Below are 13,447 nucleotides of genomic sequence, written 5' to 3'. Positions count from 1 at the left end.
GTCCCGGCCGTGGCGGGTGACCAAGGCTGTGCCTGTCCCCGGCTTCAGTGTTAATATAGATGGCAGGGAGCTTGTACATCCTAAGACGGCATTAGTAACCTTCCTGATTAGACTCCTCAACAGTGCACAAGAGGTGCACTGCACCTCAAAACCACACCATAGACCTATCTCCATAGAGTCCAGCGTGTTTCAGGCTGAGCAATGACCTTGGCACTGGTCAGGTTTCTCGCAGCAAACTGAGAGCCCTTCAGCAAACACAATTCTTGTTCAAAGTTCTGTTAGGAAGGAGGAGTCAGGAAGCAGAAAGGCAAAGCAGTTACATCAATGAGCACAAGCTGCACATGAGCTGGTGCTGCAGGAGGACAAGCGTGAGTCTCCAAAAGACACAGACTCCCAGACAGGTTTGGGTTGGAAGGGACCTTAAAACTCCTCCAGCTCCAAACCCCTGCCATGGCAGGGACACCTTCCACTAGAGCAGGATGCTCAAAGACCCTTCCAACCTTACCTCCCAACCTTTCCCTGTTCACCACAGCTACACTCCTGCAAACACCATCGATGCCAGCAGATCAAAGCCGTTTCTACCCAACACACTGACAAGCTCCAACAGGAACTCTACAAGACACTGGCTCATCTACTGTTTTGGACCTTGCAATGGCAAAGAAATCCCTGGATTTCTCCATTCACGATGAGGGACATTATCAGCAGTACGAGGTCAGTCTCGTTTTCCATTGTCATGTTTAAACCCACCATCTGACTCCACCAAAGCACCACCAAGGCACACAGCAGTTGCCCCCACCAGAAGCACATGGACCCCATCAGCCCATCTACTCCAGCCTTGACTCCCCAGACCTGAACTGACACCGAGGTGCTTCCACATGCTTGGCATTCACTTACCTCCAAGAATGGATGACTGGGTTTGAGCCTTGCTGCAAGCACATGGGGCAAAACCCACGGTCCTGCCTCTTCCCAGGGCTGGGACTGGTCCCTCCCTAGAGAGCTATCCGGATACGCCACCTCCTCCTAGTTGGGTTTCCCCACTGTGCAGTTTTCAGTGAAAGCAGAGCCACAGATGCCTCCCACATAATTCCTAATGGACTTTACAAAAGATGTATAAGAAGGTCTAGGCAGAAGGGGGAACCCCAGTGTTCCTTCCCCCTGAAAGGAGGTCATGGTTCACGTTTAATGGTATCAGACACCAGAGAACCCATAGGTAAGAAAGAGATCGCGACACAACTGCATTAATCAGAGCTTATACCTTAGGAGACACACACAGGGACACACACACACAAATCAGGCTTCAGATCCTGCCTCCCATGGTGCTGTTCACACAAACCCATGGAGAACCCAAGGATGGTTCAGATGAGGCTGCAGTGAAGGGTGGGGGATTACCCCCCCCCCCCAAGTCTGCCCCTTCTCAGGTCAGGGTGGGAGCAGGGAGCAAGCTCTGTCTTGGTATTCCGGAGTGTTTTTCCACCTTCCCCACACACACTAAACAAATTGTGCCATCTTTGTCTGTTAAAAAGTTAATTTATTATCCCTTCCTGGTAAAAAAGTGAAAAGCTAGACTGTGTTAGGTACAGAATGACTCCAGCTCTTTGGAGCTTTGTAGATACAACTGTGAAGCATATTATTCCACAAAGGAACAGCAAGTACCTTCCTTAAGAAAGGAAACTCTATAATGGGTCAGCCTTTTCTTTTAAGCAGAAGATGCAGCCATTACAGGACTCCCTTTCTGTCCAGGTGCCTCCTGTGACATCCCCCAACAACCTCTGGGCTGCACATGCACAAAGTTTCCTAAGGAGAAATGTGTCTCAGGAAGCAACTTCAGCAAAGAAGTGCAAATGCCTTTGAAATCTGTCTCGTAAGAAGGATACCAATGTGCATTTTAATAGTTTTATTTTCATTTTCCCCAAGGGGATCCAAAGGCAGAGAGGTGTTGTGAGATACATCACGCTGTTCTTAGGGATAAATCAATCTGCAAATGGTATTTACCACTCTATAAAAACACACACAGGAGTGTGAAGGAAGCAAAGTAGTTCAGAGTGGCTGCCATGGAGCAAGTAGGTTAAATACAATTAGGTTTTATTCCCCTGAAAATCATGGCTCCTTGTGTTCCATAAAACCAAAGTCTTTAGTAGCCACATGCCACAGGAAGAGAAATGCCAGTGGTAGCTTCCTCTGAGCATGTGCACACAAAGCATCAGCAAAGAGCTGCTCCCATGGGACTGGACAGAGACGTGAGTGACAAAGCCCCATCCACAACAGGAAAGAAGATATGCATTTGGGTTTATTGTCTCGGCCTCCCATCCAAACGCCTGTAAACAGGTTCCACACCATTCAGGCATCTCTGATTAAAGAGTCTATAGGTCTATAAAAAGAAGTCACACTGTGAGATCGAGATATTTACCCTGTGGCATCTGAGCATGAAGGGGAACAACCTCCTGACTTCTCAAGGTACATCCAAGCAACCTGTTAAGTGACCCAGTTCCTTTCTCTGTCCAGCTGTGCTGGGGGGGGCTCAGTTGTGTGCCTCTTCACAGGCAGAGACAGTTTGCTTTTAAAAATATTAAGGACACATTTTTGTATCTTTAAGAACTTCCTGGAAAGTTACTGTGGAAAATGAAAGTGCTCCCATGGTGAGACCAATGTGCAAAGCTCTACAGACTTCTGTCCTTGCTGCTTGCTTAGCATTCCTTCCCTTACCAGATTCACGTCAAGATGAGGCTCAATACATCACAACAAGGCCGGCATCCACCTGCAACAAGCAGGCAGACACTGGAAAATGTTTTATGTTCAATCATAAAACGTGGAATAAGCCTTGTTCAGATATGATCCGCGTGGTCTCTCGCGTGGGTTTATATCCCAATGGCCTGTAGCACTCGCTTTTCATTCTCATTGAGATGGTCTGAAAACATTGCATAGCAAGGCTGCTGTGCAAACTGGCAGAGGAAATCAGTGAGATAGGCCTGAAAGGAAGATGCAAAGAGCCAGTTAGCATCACGTCACTTTGGGAATTCTGTTTCTTACACACATTACAGGACAAAACTCAACATGCACCAACCGAGACAAAGGGATCGCAGGGAACAGGTCAGTGGTGCAAAAAGGACGAGCAGTAGCAAAGGGAAAGGCTAAAAGCAGCTGCCAGATAAAAAGCAGGAGCAAAGATTCAGACAGGGACTGACTGGAAGGGAACAGCTCTAATACAGTAAGAAATTCTATCATACTCAGTCTCCAATCTATTTCTGACTTCAGCAAACAGCTGTGAAGCTCATGGGTAGAAGAGTCTCATCTCCCTCTGTTCAAAACCTTTTGTTCAGTCCCATTTCCAAGTTATACACATTGATCCAGTAAGAAAAAATAGCTCCAGGCATTCTTGGGATACTCAGCACTTTCCAAAGTGATTTCAATGCACTGAGTACCTTTGGGATAACAATCAATAATAGCTGCTGTTTCCAGTGGTGTACAGTTTTGTTCAAGTACAACAGAGAAAAAAATCAGGTTTATAAGGAATAATAAACCCCTTATCTTAGAGCATCACCTGGAGATCTATTTGGTAAAGAGGGTCCTTTAATGCATCTGGATCATCCTCTTCATCATCTTCATAGTAATCCTCATCTGTCAGAGGCAAATCAGCAGGTTTTAACATCAAACAGAGCAAGACATCTTAGGAAGTATTCCCTGAGACTATTGTTGAAATCCAAGGGTCCAAAAATAAATAGTTCTAGTGCTGCTGGGTAAAACAAATAATATCCTATCTAGAACATTCACTCCTTAAAATGACATGATCAGGAAACACCAAATCCCAGAATGAGATGGGTCATGGTGGGAGTCTCAAAGACACACACAGGACACTGGACAGGCAGGTTTGTTAGTTACGTGCACTATTATCTTATGCCTTAATCTGATGTCAGGGTCACACATTTCCAATTCTGTGCTAATATGAGAGGTCTCCCTTACTGTATTCGCCTGTAAGGTTCTCCCTTTAGGACTATATGCAAACTGGAGGGCAGAGGAAAGGAGACGATGCACCTGCTCCATCTTTATGCAGCAATTATTTCTCCTGGTTACTCCACCAGCAAGCTCATCCACTTCTACAACACTGTCATTCCAAGGTCACATCTACATCTTTGAGCACCAATGTTCTCCTTAGAAGTACCTGCATGAACCTCACAGCAACATGCAGCTCGCTCAGCATGTGAACTCTCAGTTAGTTAATCATTGTGTTATTCAAAGACACATCCCTCTTACAGACAAGGCCCCTACTCAAAGCCCTGCTGTGGCATTTCCTTCCCCTTGCCTGCACCCTCTGTTGAGCTGCTCTCAAGGAAAGAAAACTGATTAGGATGTCATCTACTCCTTGTTTGCTTTGAGTAAGCACTTTAAAGCTGTTACTTACCATACTTGTTTGTGGAAAGAATATCTGATAAGAACTGTCCTGATAAGCCTTCATCTTCATCCTCATCCTCTTCCTGATCCTCCCACATGTCATTTGAATCATCTGTTTAGGAAAAAAACAGCTCTAGAACTAATCCAAACCCAAGAGCTCCAGCCTATCGATCACTGCAGGGACCGTGGCTGTCAGGCAAACACCTCTGCTTGTGGAGGTGGGTGAGGGGAAGCGCCTACAGCCTTTCTATCCCTTTGGAACGAGTGACTAGAGAACTGGAGAGGAGCAAAAAGCAGCAGCAAGAATGGATGAGTGAAGCAGGGAGGAAGAAAGGCAAAGCAGATACACCAAGAAAGGAGTGTTACTGGCACACGCTCAGCTCCCATCTTCCAAACTAGCCCCAGATGATTTTCAGATGTGAGAATACCCAACACTGACTGACCTTATATTCTGGATCACTATTTAATTTGTAATTACAGGTCTACTATTTACTATTGGGAGCTTCTTATTACTGTGAACGCTTCTGAAGAGATTACAAAGTAGATTTAAGCCATGCAAAGAGAGAAGCAAACCCGGTATTTTACCTTGGCTCCAATCTGCAGGTGTCTGCCTGGATGCATTTGCTTCCATTGCATTCGAGAGCTCATTTATTATCAATTTCAGGATTTTTACTAACAGAGGAATGTTTGTCCAGCGCTCAGGATCTGCAAGAGAATAAACAGATATATTCACACTGCTTTTAATATGAGGTTGTTAAAACCAGGCCTGGCTTTGTCGGGGTGGGGGGGGTTTGGGCGGTTGTTCTGGGGTTTTTTCATTCACTTTGATTTCTGTTTGAAGCCCAGCCCTGCCCAGGGCTCTCTCTGGTTTAATATTTCAATCTCTAAAGAGCAATCTCCAAAGATTTGGGGTTCAGCCAATTCAAAATAAGACAAATGTGTTTTCTAACCACACTTTCCACTCAGAGAAGCTACCAGGCATCATGAAATTATCAATTCTATCTCATTACATGGAACAGGATGATGCAAAATAGCAGTGAATAACGCCCTATCCCATAATCATCTCATCCATTTGTATTCAATTAGAGACATCAGGAGTCTTCCAAATCAGTCTTTGGCAGAATTAAGGCAAATTATGATGTTAAATACACGTTGTACAGATTAGCTCTAAATATCAACGCGCACCTTCTGTAGGAAATACCTCCCCAGCTTCCTGAGACCTGCAAGGTCTATTTTAAAGCCTTTTATACCATCTAACAGGAAAAAAATACAGCCAAATGATTACTTACTTTTGGCTGACTTTGACCGTGTCCGTATTCCCTCATCCATGTTAAAGATTTCTTCTCCCTTTACCCTAATGTCCTGAAGCCGCTTGTCATCTGTATTGATGCCATACTGGAGGAGTTTACACAATGCCACAGAGCTGGGGAGCAGGGAACAGGAGAATTAAGGATCAGAATTGCCCTGAACAGTCTGGCTTTCACAGTGAACACATCCCCAGAGCAGGCCTTCAGATGCCCTGTGTTCTATACTTTTTGCCAAGAACAAGAGTTAAGGAACCAGCCCTATTTCTCCTGCTTTATATCTGAAACTGGGCTCATCTCCTGACCTGCACAGCAAGCCAAAGACTGACAAAGCTTTGGATTTATCACCATTAAAGAGTGCATACATACATTAAAGGTTTTTCCAGTTCAGAAGGGCCATGAGGTTAAACACACTCCTGAAGCACCACACGCAGCTGAAGATGAAACTAAGAGGAAAGCACTGGCAAGAAAGTAGGGATGCAGTTGACCTGCAGCCATGAACATCTCATCTACTTTTCTCCAGTCTCAAGCTCTTTCTCACTTCTGGGCCTTCACAGCTCTGCTACACTCAGACCTTCTAATGTGCTCCTCAAAGAGTGCCTTCATGTGTTCTTTTCACTCTGCTGCTCAGGTTTCTACTCCACACATTCAAACCTTCTCCAGCTCCAGGCTGTTTTCCAGCCATACTGAGGATGACTTTGACTGAAGTGTGGGGCCCTGCCAAGCCATCTGGATGCAAACAAGTCCAACCTGGGACAATACAGAGGGAGCACTGAACAAAGTTGAACCTTGTTCTTCCTGGCAGTGTCAGCCTTGGCTTTTCCCTGTGGCCATAAGCAGTCTCAGGGGATCCTGCAGACAACCCCACTCTGGCACAGGGGGGATAAATCACTGCTCTTAAGGACAAAACAGACTGAGTGTGACTAGCACCAGATCCCCACATCAGACAGCCTCCTGTTCTGCATGATCACTCACAAATGCTATTTTACACATGCTTTTTCTTGTTATTTCACAGGCTATCTGACTGCCTTATAACAACACCACACCAATGCATACTATGAAGTGAGTTATTAGCTGGTGAGACCCCTAAGAGTGGTCTGTTGGGATTCACATTGCCAGAAAAATCAAAGACAGCAGCTGCAGCACAATTTAAACTACTACAGAGCATCTCATGCTTTGGAATACAGCACTCTGCCTCCATCAGAACACAAATGTGCTCCTACAGCAGAAAGGAGAGAAAACGGTTTCTGGTGATTTTTTTATTGACTTTTAAGAGATCATTAAATCAACAAGAAATCATCAAATTCTCCTAGGAAACCCTCTACAATGGCCCGAAACTCTACACTACTCTACAGAGGCAATTTCCTGTCTGGAAGCTCTTCTCATCCCATTCACCGAAGTTCAATCTCAGAAGCACTCCTGTGCCTGCAAGTGACACTGCTTCCCCCTTGGGTCTGCCTGTTCCAGCACGGAAACACCAGGCAGCAAGAGGAGCAATTGGAGGAGGATCAGAGATTGCTGCAGTTATCACAGCTCCCCTGAGCTGAGCTAACCCAACACTGACACACACAAACCTAAGTGTGATCCAGCTCCTCTTCCCCTCACACCCACTGCATTCAGCTGCAACAGGATGGTCAGTCATTAACATCAGCAGGAAGATCTGTGCATTAATTTGTTAATGCACAGATTATCAAACATCCTACCTGACTTTGCCTTCATACTGCCCATAGAATAAGTGCTGCCGGCTCATCCATTCGGCCATGACAAACTCCAAGGCAGGCTTGCCGGTTGGGCCGGGGAGACTACAGAGGAACTCCAGGAGTGGTTCCAGTTGTGAGTGAACCAAGTGAGCAAACACCATAATCAAGGACTACAGCAGGAGGAAGGAAGCAGTAGATGTGCATTATTTAACAGCTGAAAATGTTGTGCCAAGTATTTGAGTAACTGAGTTTCCTGCAGGATGGAGGCTGCGCTTACCAACCCCAAGAGGAACAGGAAATACAACCATCTGCAAGACACTGCTACAAAAGCAGGCAATAATCTACTGCAGTCAACAGCAGTATTTCATCACCCCCAAAGCCCCCAGTCTCAACTCCCAGGCATTTATCCTTCAAATACAGCACAAAACGACTTGAAAACATGTGCTGCCTTTGCCACAGCATCCGTACTTAGGCAACTCCTGTCTTCTCTGAAGGGTCACTGCTTGCAAGCACGTGGTCATGAGTGAATATTTAAGGTGTAGTAAAAGCTTACCCACAAGAACCTGTCTTACCCTGTAATCTGGACAACTGTTATGAGTAGAACAGGCATCTTCCTGACTACTTCAAGAAGATATGGAGACCCTCCAATTGCACTAACCATAAACAATCAGGTACACAGCTAGAAAAAGTGATGCCAATTTCTTTTGCTGATATTTCTTCTTCCTCTCCTGGGTACCCCACCCTGCTCTCCTGCACCACACTGAGCATCTCACCTGCATCACACCGAGCGTCTCACCTGCATCACACTGAGCATCTCACCTGCATCAACAGAGCATCTCACCTGCATCAACAGAGCATCTCACCTGCATCACACTGAGCGTCTCTGCCTGCTGCATCTTGCTCAGGATAGCTCTCAGGATCTGGTCCAGATTCTCTCCCAGCTCACTTCCTGCTTTTGAAATTAAAGTGGAGACCAATCTGCCCACGAAGGCAGCAGTGAATTCTGAGGTCCTTGGATCTAGAAGCTGGCTCACCACCTGCATCACATACCACAGTCCATTGTGGCCTTGCTCATCATGCCATTGGGCAATTTGCTCCAGCGCCACTGAGACGTATGCGCGCAAACACTCGCCACCATTCTGGACAAGAGAAGTACCGTGTTAGAACTTTCCTTTGTAGGCAAGGGAGTGGGGAGGCATGGGAAGACATCCCCTTTTATCACCTCAAACAGACCCTGAACCGAGATGAACACAGTTGAGGGTTTCAGATGGTCTTACAGATGGTGGCATCCGTAAGAGACCAGAGCTCTCTAATGCGCGGTACAATGAGTGCCTGTAAGAAGTAACTTCTACAGAATTCAGTTGCTTATCAAGTACAAAACTCTTCACTGCTGAGGCAGTTCTCAAAGAGATCACCTGGGAAATACAAAGCCCACCTGAAGCAGCTGCAGTTTTGTGCCAGTCTTGCTACCCATAGAAATTCCAAGAGATTCTAACCAGTGAATGATGGAGACAGCACCCATCGTGTTTTGTAGCACTGGTTGGGTAGCATGAACATTACACAACCCAGCAGCCAAGCTGCAATCCTTCTGAATTCTTCTTACAACAAAGATCCAGAGGAACAACCAGCACGCTGCTTTCCAAGCTCTTCTTGCTGGTCTCCAAACTATTCTTACTGGAATCTTGCTTAGGGAAAGCCATTTTCCTATGGGCTGTATTCACATTGCAAAGGGTAGCTGGTGCTATAGAACTCCTTAAGCAAGGAATGAAACCAGCTTTACTATTCATATGCCAGCTGGTAGCTGAAATGAAAAGGCACCCTGCACTTGTAGCCTCTGAATCTTTTTCTTTCTTGTTTAAATACTCTGAAGACATTACCAGGTAAGAGCAGAGCTGCCCAGCAAGTAGCTCAGGCACTACTGCTGATGGGGATGAGTCCTTGCTCTCCCTCCAGCCCATACCTGGCTCAGTTTAAAAGAAATCTCCCCTCCCCTTCCCACGTAAATGAGTACAGGAGAAAACTGCCAGAAGGAGAAGGTCTGGGAGGTCTTCAACACAGAAGGTCTTTTGCTTTCCTGTGCCTGAGTGTGCTCCTGAACACAACTTCTGCCATTCCTAGGTGTGATGAAAGTTATTGGGGGGGGGGGGGAGGGAGAAGAAAAGCTGCAGGGTTTGGTTTTTTTTCATGTTAGTTTTGGGCTTTGTTTTGTTTTTTTTTTAATGTGCTCCCTAAAACAGAAAAAAAGATCAAGGCTGCTGCTTCGCAAACTCCCAAATTAAGGAATGATCACTAGAAATCATTGCAGGCCCCTGAACAGCAGTACTCCGATGATAAACTGGAGAAAGCAGAGAGACTGAGAAGGTGCTGATACAGCTATCGGCAAGCAAAGCCTGGCCTCCCTTAAGACCTATGTCTTGGTTACCTCTCTTGGACTTGCATAGCCCTGCAATCCTTCCCACCCACCCCGTGTTACCTGCATTGTAGCATTGTCATCAGTGTTCAAGCTGCATTGAGCCACTGCAGGGAATGCTTGGCAGATCAGGAGCTGGGACAGAGGAGGCTTTGTATTCCTTACAACCGTGGTCAGTATATCAATAGAGGTCTGGAAGGAAAACAGGAACAAAAGCACTGTTACTGCAGCAGCCATAGCGTGCTAAGTCAGCAGCACTGCTGTAAGCATCAAAGGCATGAACTGCAGGGATGTGAACCAGTACCACATCCTGATTGTACAGTCCAGAATGCATTTAAGATCAGGGAACCCTGGAGTTGTGCATCCCAGCATCAGGGTGTCTGACACCACATGCAGGGCATGCTCTGAAAGCTCCCAACATAGTGCAAACATCAAAAGCAGTGGAAAAAAAGCCATGGCAAACACATTCACAGCAGGCTGATGCACGTGAATCAGTCCAGCAGAGAACTGTGCCAGCTGACTCGTTCCGCTTCATTTGTATCGATTTAAATTGATTTTAATTACCCATAAGCAATTGTTACAGTCATACCAATCAGTAAGCAGATTATAAGCATATTATAAAGATGTTTATGGGTTGAATTCTGTACAGTGATTCCACACAGTCGTTGCTTACTCATTTACAAGGGGACTTTTTATAGGAACTACAAACCTGCGGAATTTTATCTTCAGCAATTTACAGGTATCTGAGGCATAAATCAGAAAAAGCCTTAGAACAAAGCACAAGGAACAGTCGTGTGGCCTGCTGGAGAACATTCCACCAGAGAGAGGAGACTTAATGGTGAAAGGTGGCTATGTCAAAGCAACGTGACTCGGGATATACTGGAAGAAGATATGGGCTGGAAGAAGGCCAGAGGAGCAGTTTAAAGTTAGGGTTTGGAAGCATCTCCCCCCACCTGCAGTATGCCTTCTCTCCACAAAGAAGCTTCAACCAATGACCGAAGTTCCAAAGCAGTTCAAAAACAACCTTTCTGCTCTTTGCAGCCCAGCCATCCTACACATTAAAGAACAGGGAATCATCTCCAGCTAAGACCATGTACTACTGTAGCACTTACTGCACAAAGCCCTGCTGGGATCTTGTCAGCAGGGGCCTGCATGATGCTGACAAGAGTTGGTATTAGCCTCATCTGCATTGGACCCTGGCAGGCTTCTATCTGAGCTAGCTCCTTAAAGATATCTTGGGCAAGAGAAGCAACAACTGGATCTGGAGAGAGAAAGCACCATTTACTAAAACATGCTAACAAACACATCTCAAGTTTTGCTACCTCTATTTCTAACAGGCAAAGCAGCAAGTTTCCCTTCTAGCTTTACCATAATCAACCAACATTCACTCAATTATTGCAGATTAAATTTCCAGCACCAGGATTCAGTAGCAAAACCAACTGGACTTTGAGAGCGTAACTTGGACACATACCATTACTGTACTTCAAAAATATTGCAATGGTGAAAGGGCAGATTTTGTTCTCCACACTTGCTGTAAATGCTGGGTCTACAGTGCAGACAATGCACAGTGTCTCCATGACCAGGTTCAGGACCTCCGAGCTGAACTGAGTAGCCAAGTGGATCAGTCCATCAAGAATGCTAGGAAGGAAGGGCTGCAACACATGGGTGCTCTCAGAGATCTTCAGCTGGTCACAGTAGCTAGACAAGAAATTTGTGATACAAAAATATACACATAACATATTAAAGTGATTTATACATTAAACTCTAGGTGATGTATAAGGGATTAGCTCACCCCACCCATTCTTCTTCCTTAAGTTCACTCCTACAGGACTTTTCTGCTTCAGTCTACTATTCCTTGATCTCTCAACACCTCAGCTATCTTTCCTCCTCATTCCACCCCAACGAATGACAGAAGCAGAGTTGAAACAAGTGACGTTAAAAGCTTCCACCGCCTTCTAGTAAGTTCTCTCTTAAGGGCTGCCATCAATGGAGAAAATAAACCTTGAGGAAAGAAGATGTCTGAGACAGACACTTACTGCTTACAGGGTGTTTAATCACCATGTCTTGTAAGTGAGCTAAGGAATGATAAAAAACAACTTCACGAATAAGTAAGTTGTAAGTCTCTGCCTCTACTTTTTCATTAACATTTCAGTGCCAATGGAAGACAAAGTGGTTTGGGGACAGAGGAGAGAATGGGGAGGAGCAGTGGTCTGCAAGGGCTTTTTGTGGTTGGCTGTTTTCTGAACTGATGTTCATTTTTCATTGCAGAATCAATACAGCAGAGCCTCCCTTTTCCTTCTTGCAACTTATTCACAAAACCCCCCTTATTGCTGAGATGTGCTCCACAAACCCATCGACATCTATTTCAGTCAAAGCAAATACTTCCACAGCCTATACAGAAACGTTATTAACATTTCAACCTGCCAGTTTTGTAAGTGTAGTTTACACCACCAACCCCTGGGGCTTTGGAATACCTTGGGCTTTACTTACCCCCAGATAGCTCTGACTGCAGAGATCCGGACAGAAGGAGGCTGAGTTTCATGGAGACCACTGACAGTAGCTTGTAGGAACTGCTGGATGAGCTCTGGAGACATGGCCACTGTAAAACGGCTGGCAGCCCACAGAGCACGGCCCAGGAGGAAAGGAGACACTGAAGCAAAACACAAACCCCAGGGGTTTTAGAACTAAGTTTTATGAGTTTCAAGTGACAGCTGCTTCCATCCAATATCTGCAATCCTGTCAGCCCAGCAGGAAAATGCTAAGCTGTGACACACAAGACAAGCCAGCAGGCACACAAGTCATTTCTGTTCATAGGCAGAAGCCAGTTTATTTTCCCAGTTATTTCAAGGAACTTCTCACTTGCTTTAAAACAACCTTTTCCCCTCATCTAGTTCCACTGAATCTGTTCATCAATACTGCAGTACAGCTTTACTGACCTCCAGAACACCAGTAAAGGAAGAGAAAGAAGGCTTTTTCAGCAGTTCCTATTCATTGAGCTCAATATTCTTTCCCCAACAGCAGCAAATAGGAGCACATACACAGGGACCTTTCAGAGATTGCTTTTCTAGTTTCCAGCCATCACCTTGCAATTACGGAACATAATGTTCAACAGCACCAGAGAAACAGTGAACACTCAGCAGCTACTCACCTCTTCATACTTATCAAGGTATGATTCATCTTTATCCCACTCAATCCTTCTGCCTTTTCAGGCCCAAAGTATCCTCATCTATTTAGGCTATTCTCAAACAGATGATGCTCTCTATTTCTCAGCATCTTTACTGCCATTATATGTACTCTTGCAAGTATTAATTTTAACATGTGGCCATGAAGAACTCCATGCAAGATGTGCAGCAAGAGAAAAGCTTTGTTTTCTTAGCAAGCTTTAGAAAATAGAAGATTTCTTTGTTTTATTACCATTACTGAGCACTAAACGGATGTCCTTTGAGAACCATCTATATTCTGACCCCACGAGCTCTTTCTAGAGCACAACAGCTCATTTACAACCCAATACCCCATATGTACATGTATGTAAATGAAGCAGGTTTCACATGCCTTGTTCACTATGCACTTTGCACACTGTTTTCATTCAAAATTAACTCAAAAAAAATAAAAATAAAGAAAAAACCTTTCTTATAGATGAAATAAAT

At 45.1% G+C, this 13,447-nt stretch overlaps 1 protein-coding gene across 1 annotated transcript in view; it reads right to left on the bottom strand.

Annotated features, from left to right (window-relative positions):
• Positions 1–1,879: 1,879 nt before the first annotated feature.
• Positions 1,880–13,447, bottom strand: part of IPO9 (importin 9) — a 28,890-nt gene continuing 17,322 nt past the window's right edge. The window contains exons 14-24 of the mRNA XM_061442840.1: positions 12,291–12,450; positions 11,272–11,498; positions 10,913–11,061; positions 9,864–9,992; positions 8,254–8,529; positions 7,394–7,560; positions 5,676–5,809; positions 4,972–5,091; positions 4,397–4,498; positions 3,539–3,615; positions 1,880–2,966 (exon numbers count right to left, since the gene is read on the bottom strand). Of these exons, the coding sequence (XP_061298824.1) occupies positions 2,856–2,966; positions 3,539–3,615; positions 4,397–4,498; positions 4,972–5,091; positions 5,676–5,809; positions 7,394–7,560; positions 8,254–8,529; positions 9,864–9,992; positions 10,913–11,061; positions 11,272–11,498; positions 12,291–12,450 (1,652 nt within the window). The 3' untranslated portion in view covers positions 1,880–2,855. The remainder of the gene's footprint in view (positions 2,967–3,538; positions 3,616–4,396; positions 4,499–4,971; positions 5,092–5,675; positions 5,810–7,393; positions 7,561–8,253; positions 8,530–9,863; positions 9,993–10,912; positions 11,062–11,271; positions 11,499–12,290; positions 12,451–13,447) is intronic.

Source organism: Pezoporus flaviventris, unplaced genomic scaffold, assembly GCF_033815535.1.
Source record: "Pezoporus flaviventris isolate CSIRO_AGI_PZ_B2104156 unplaced genomic scaffold, CSIRO_AGI_Pfla_v1 ptg000253l, whole genome shotgun sequence".
NCBI lineage: Eukaryota > Metazoa > Chordata > Aves > Psittaciformes > Psittacidae > Pezoporus > Pezoporus flaviventris.
This window is presented reverse-complemented; position numbering and strand designations above follow the sequence as displayed.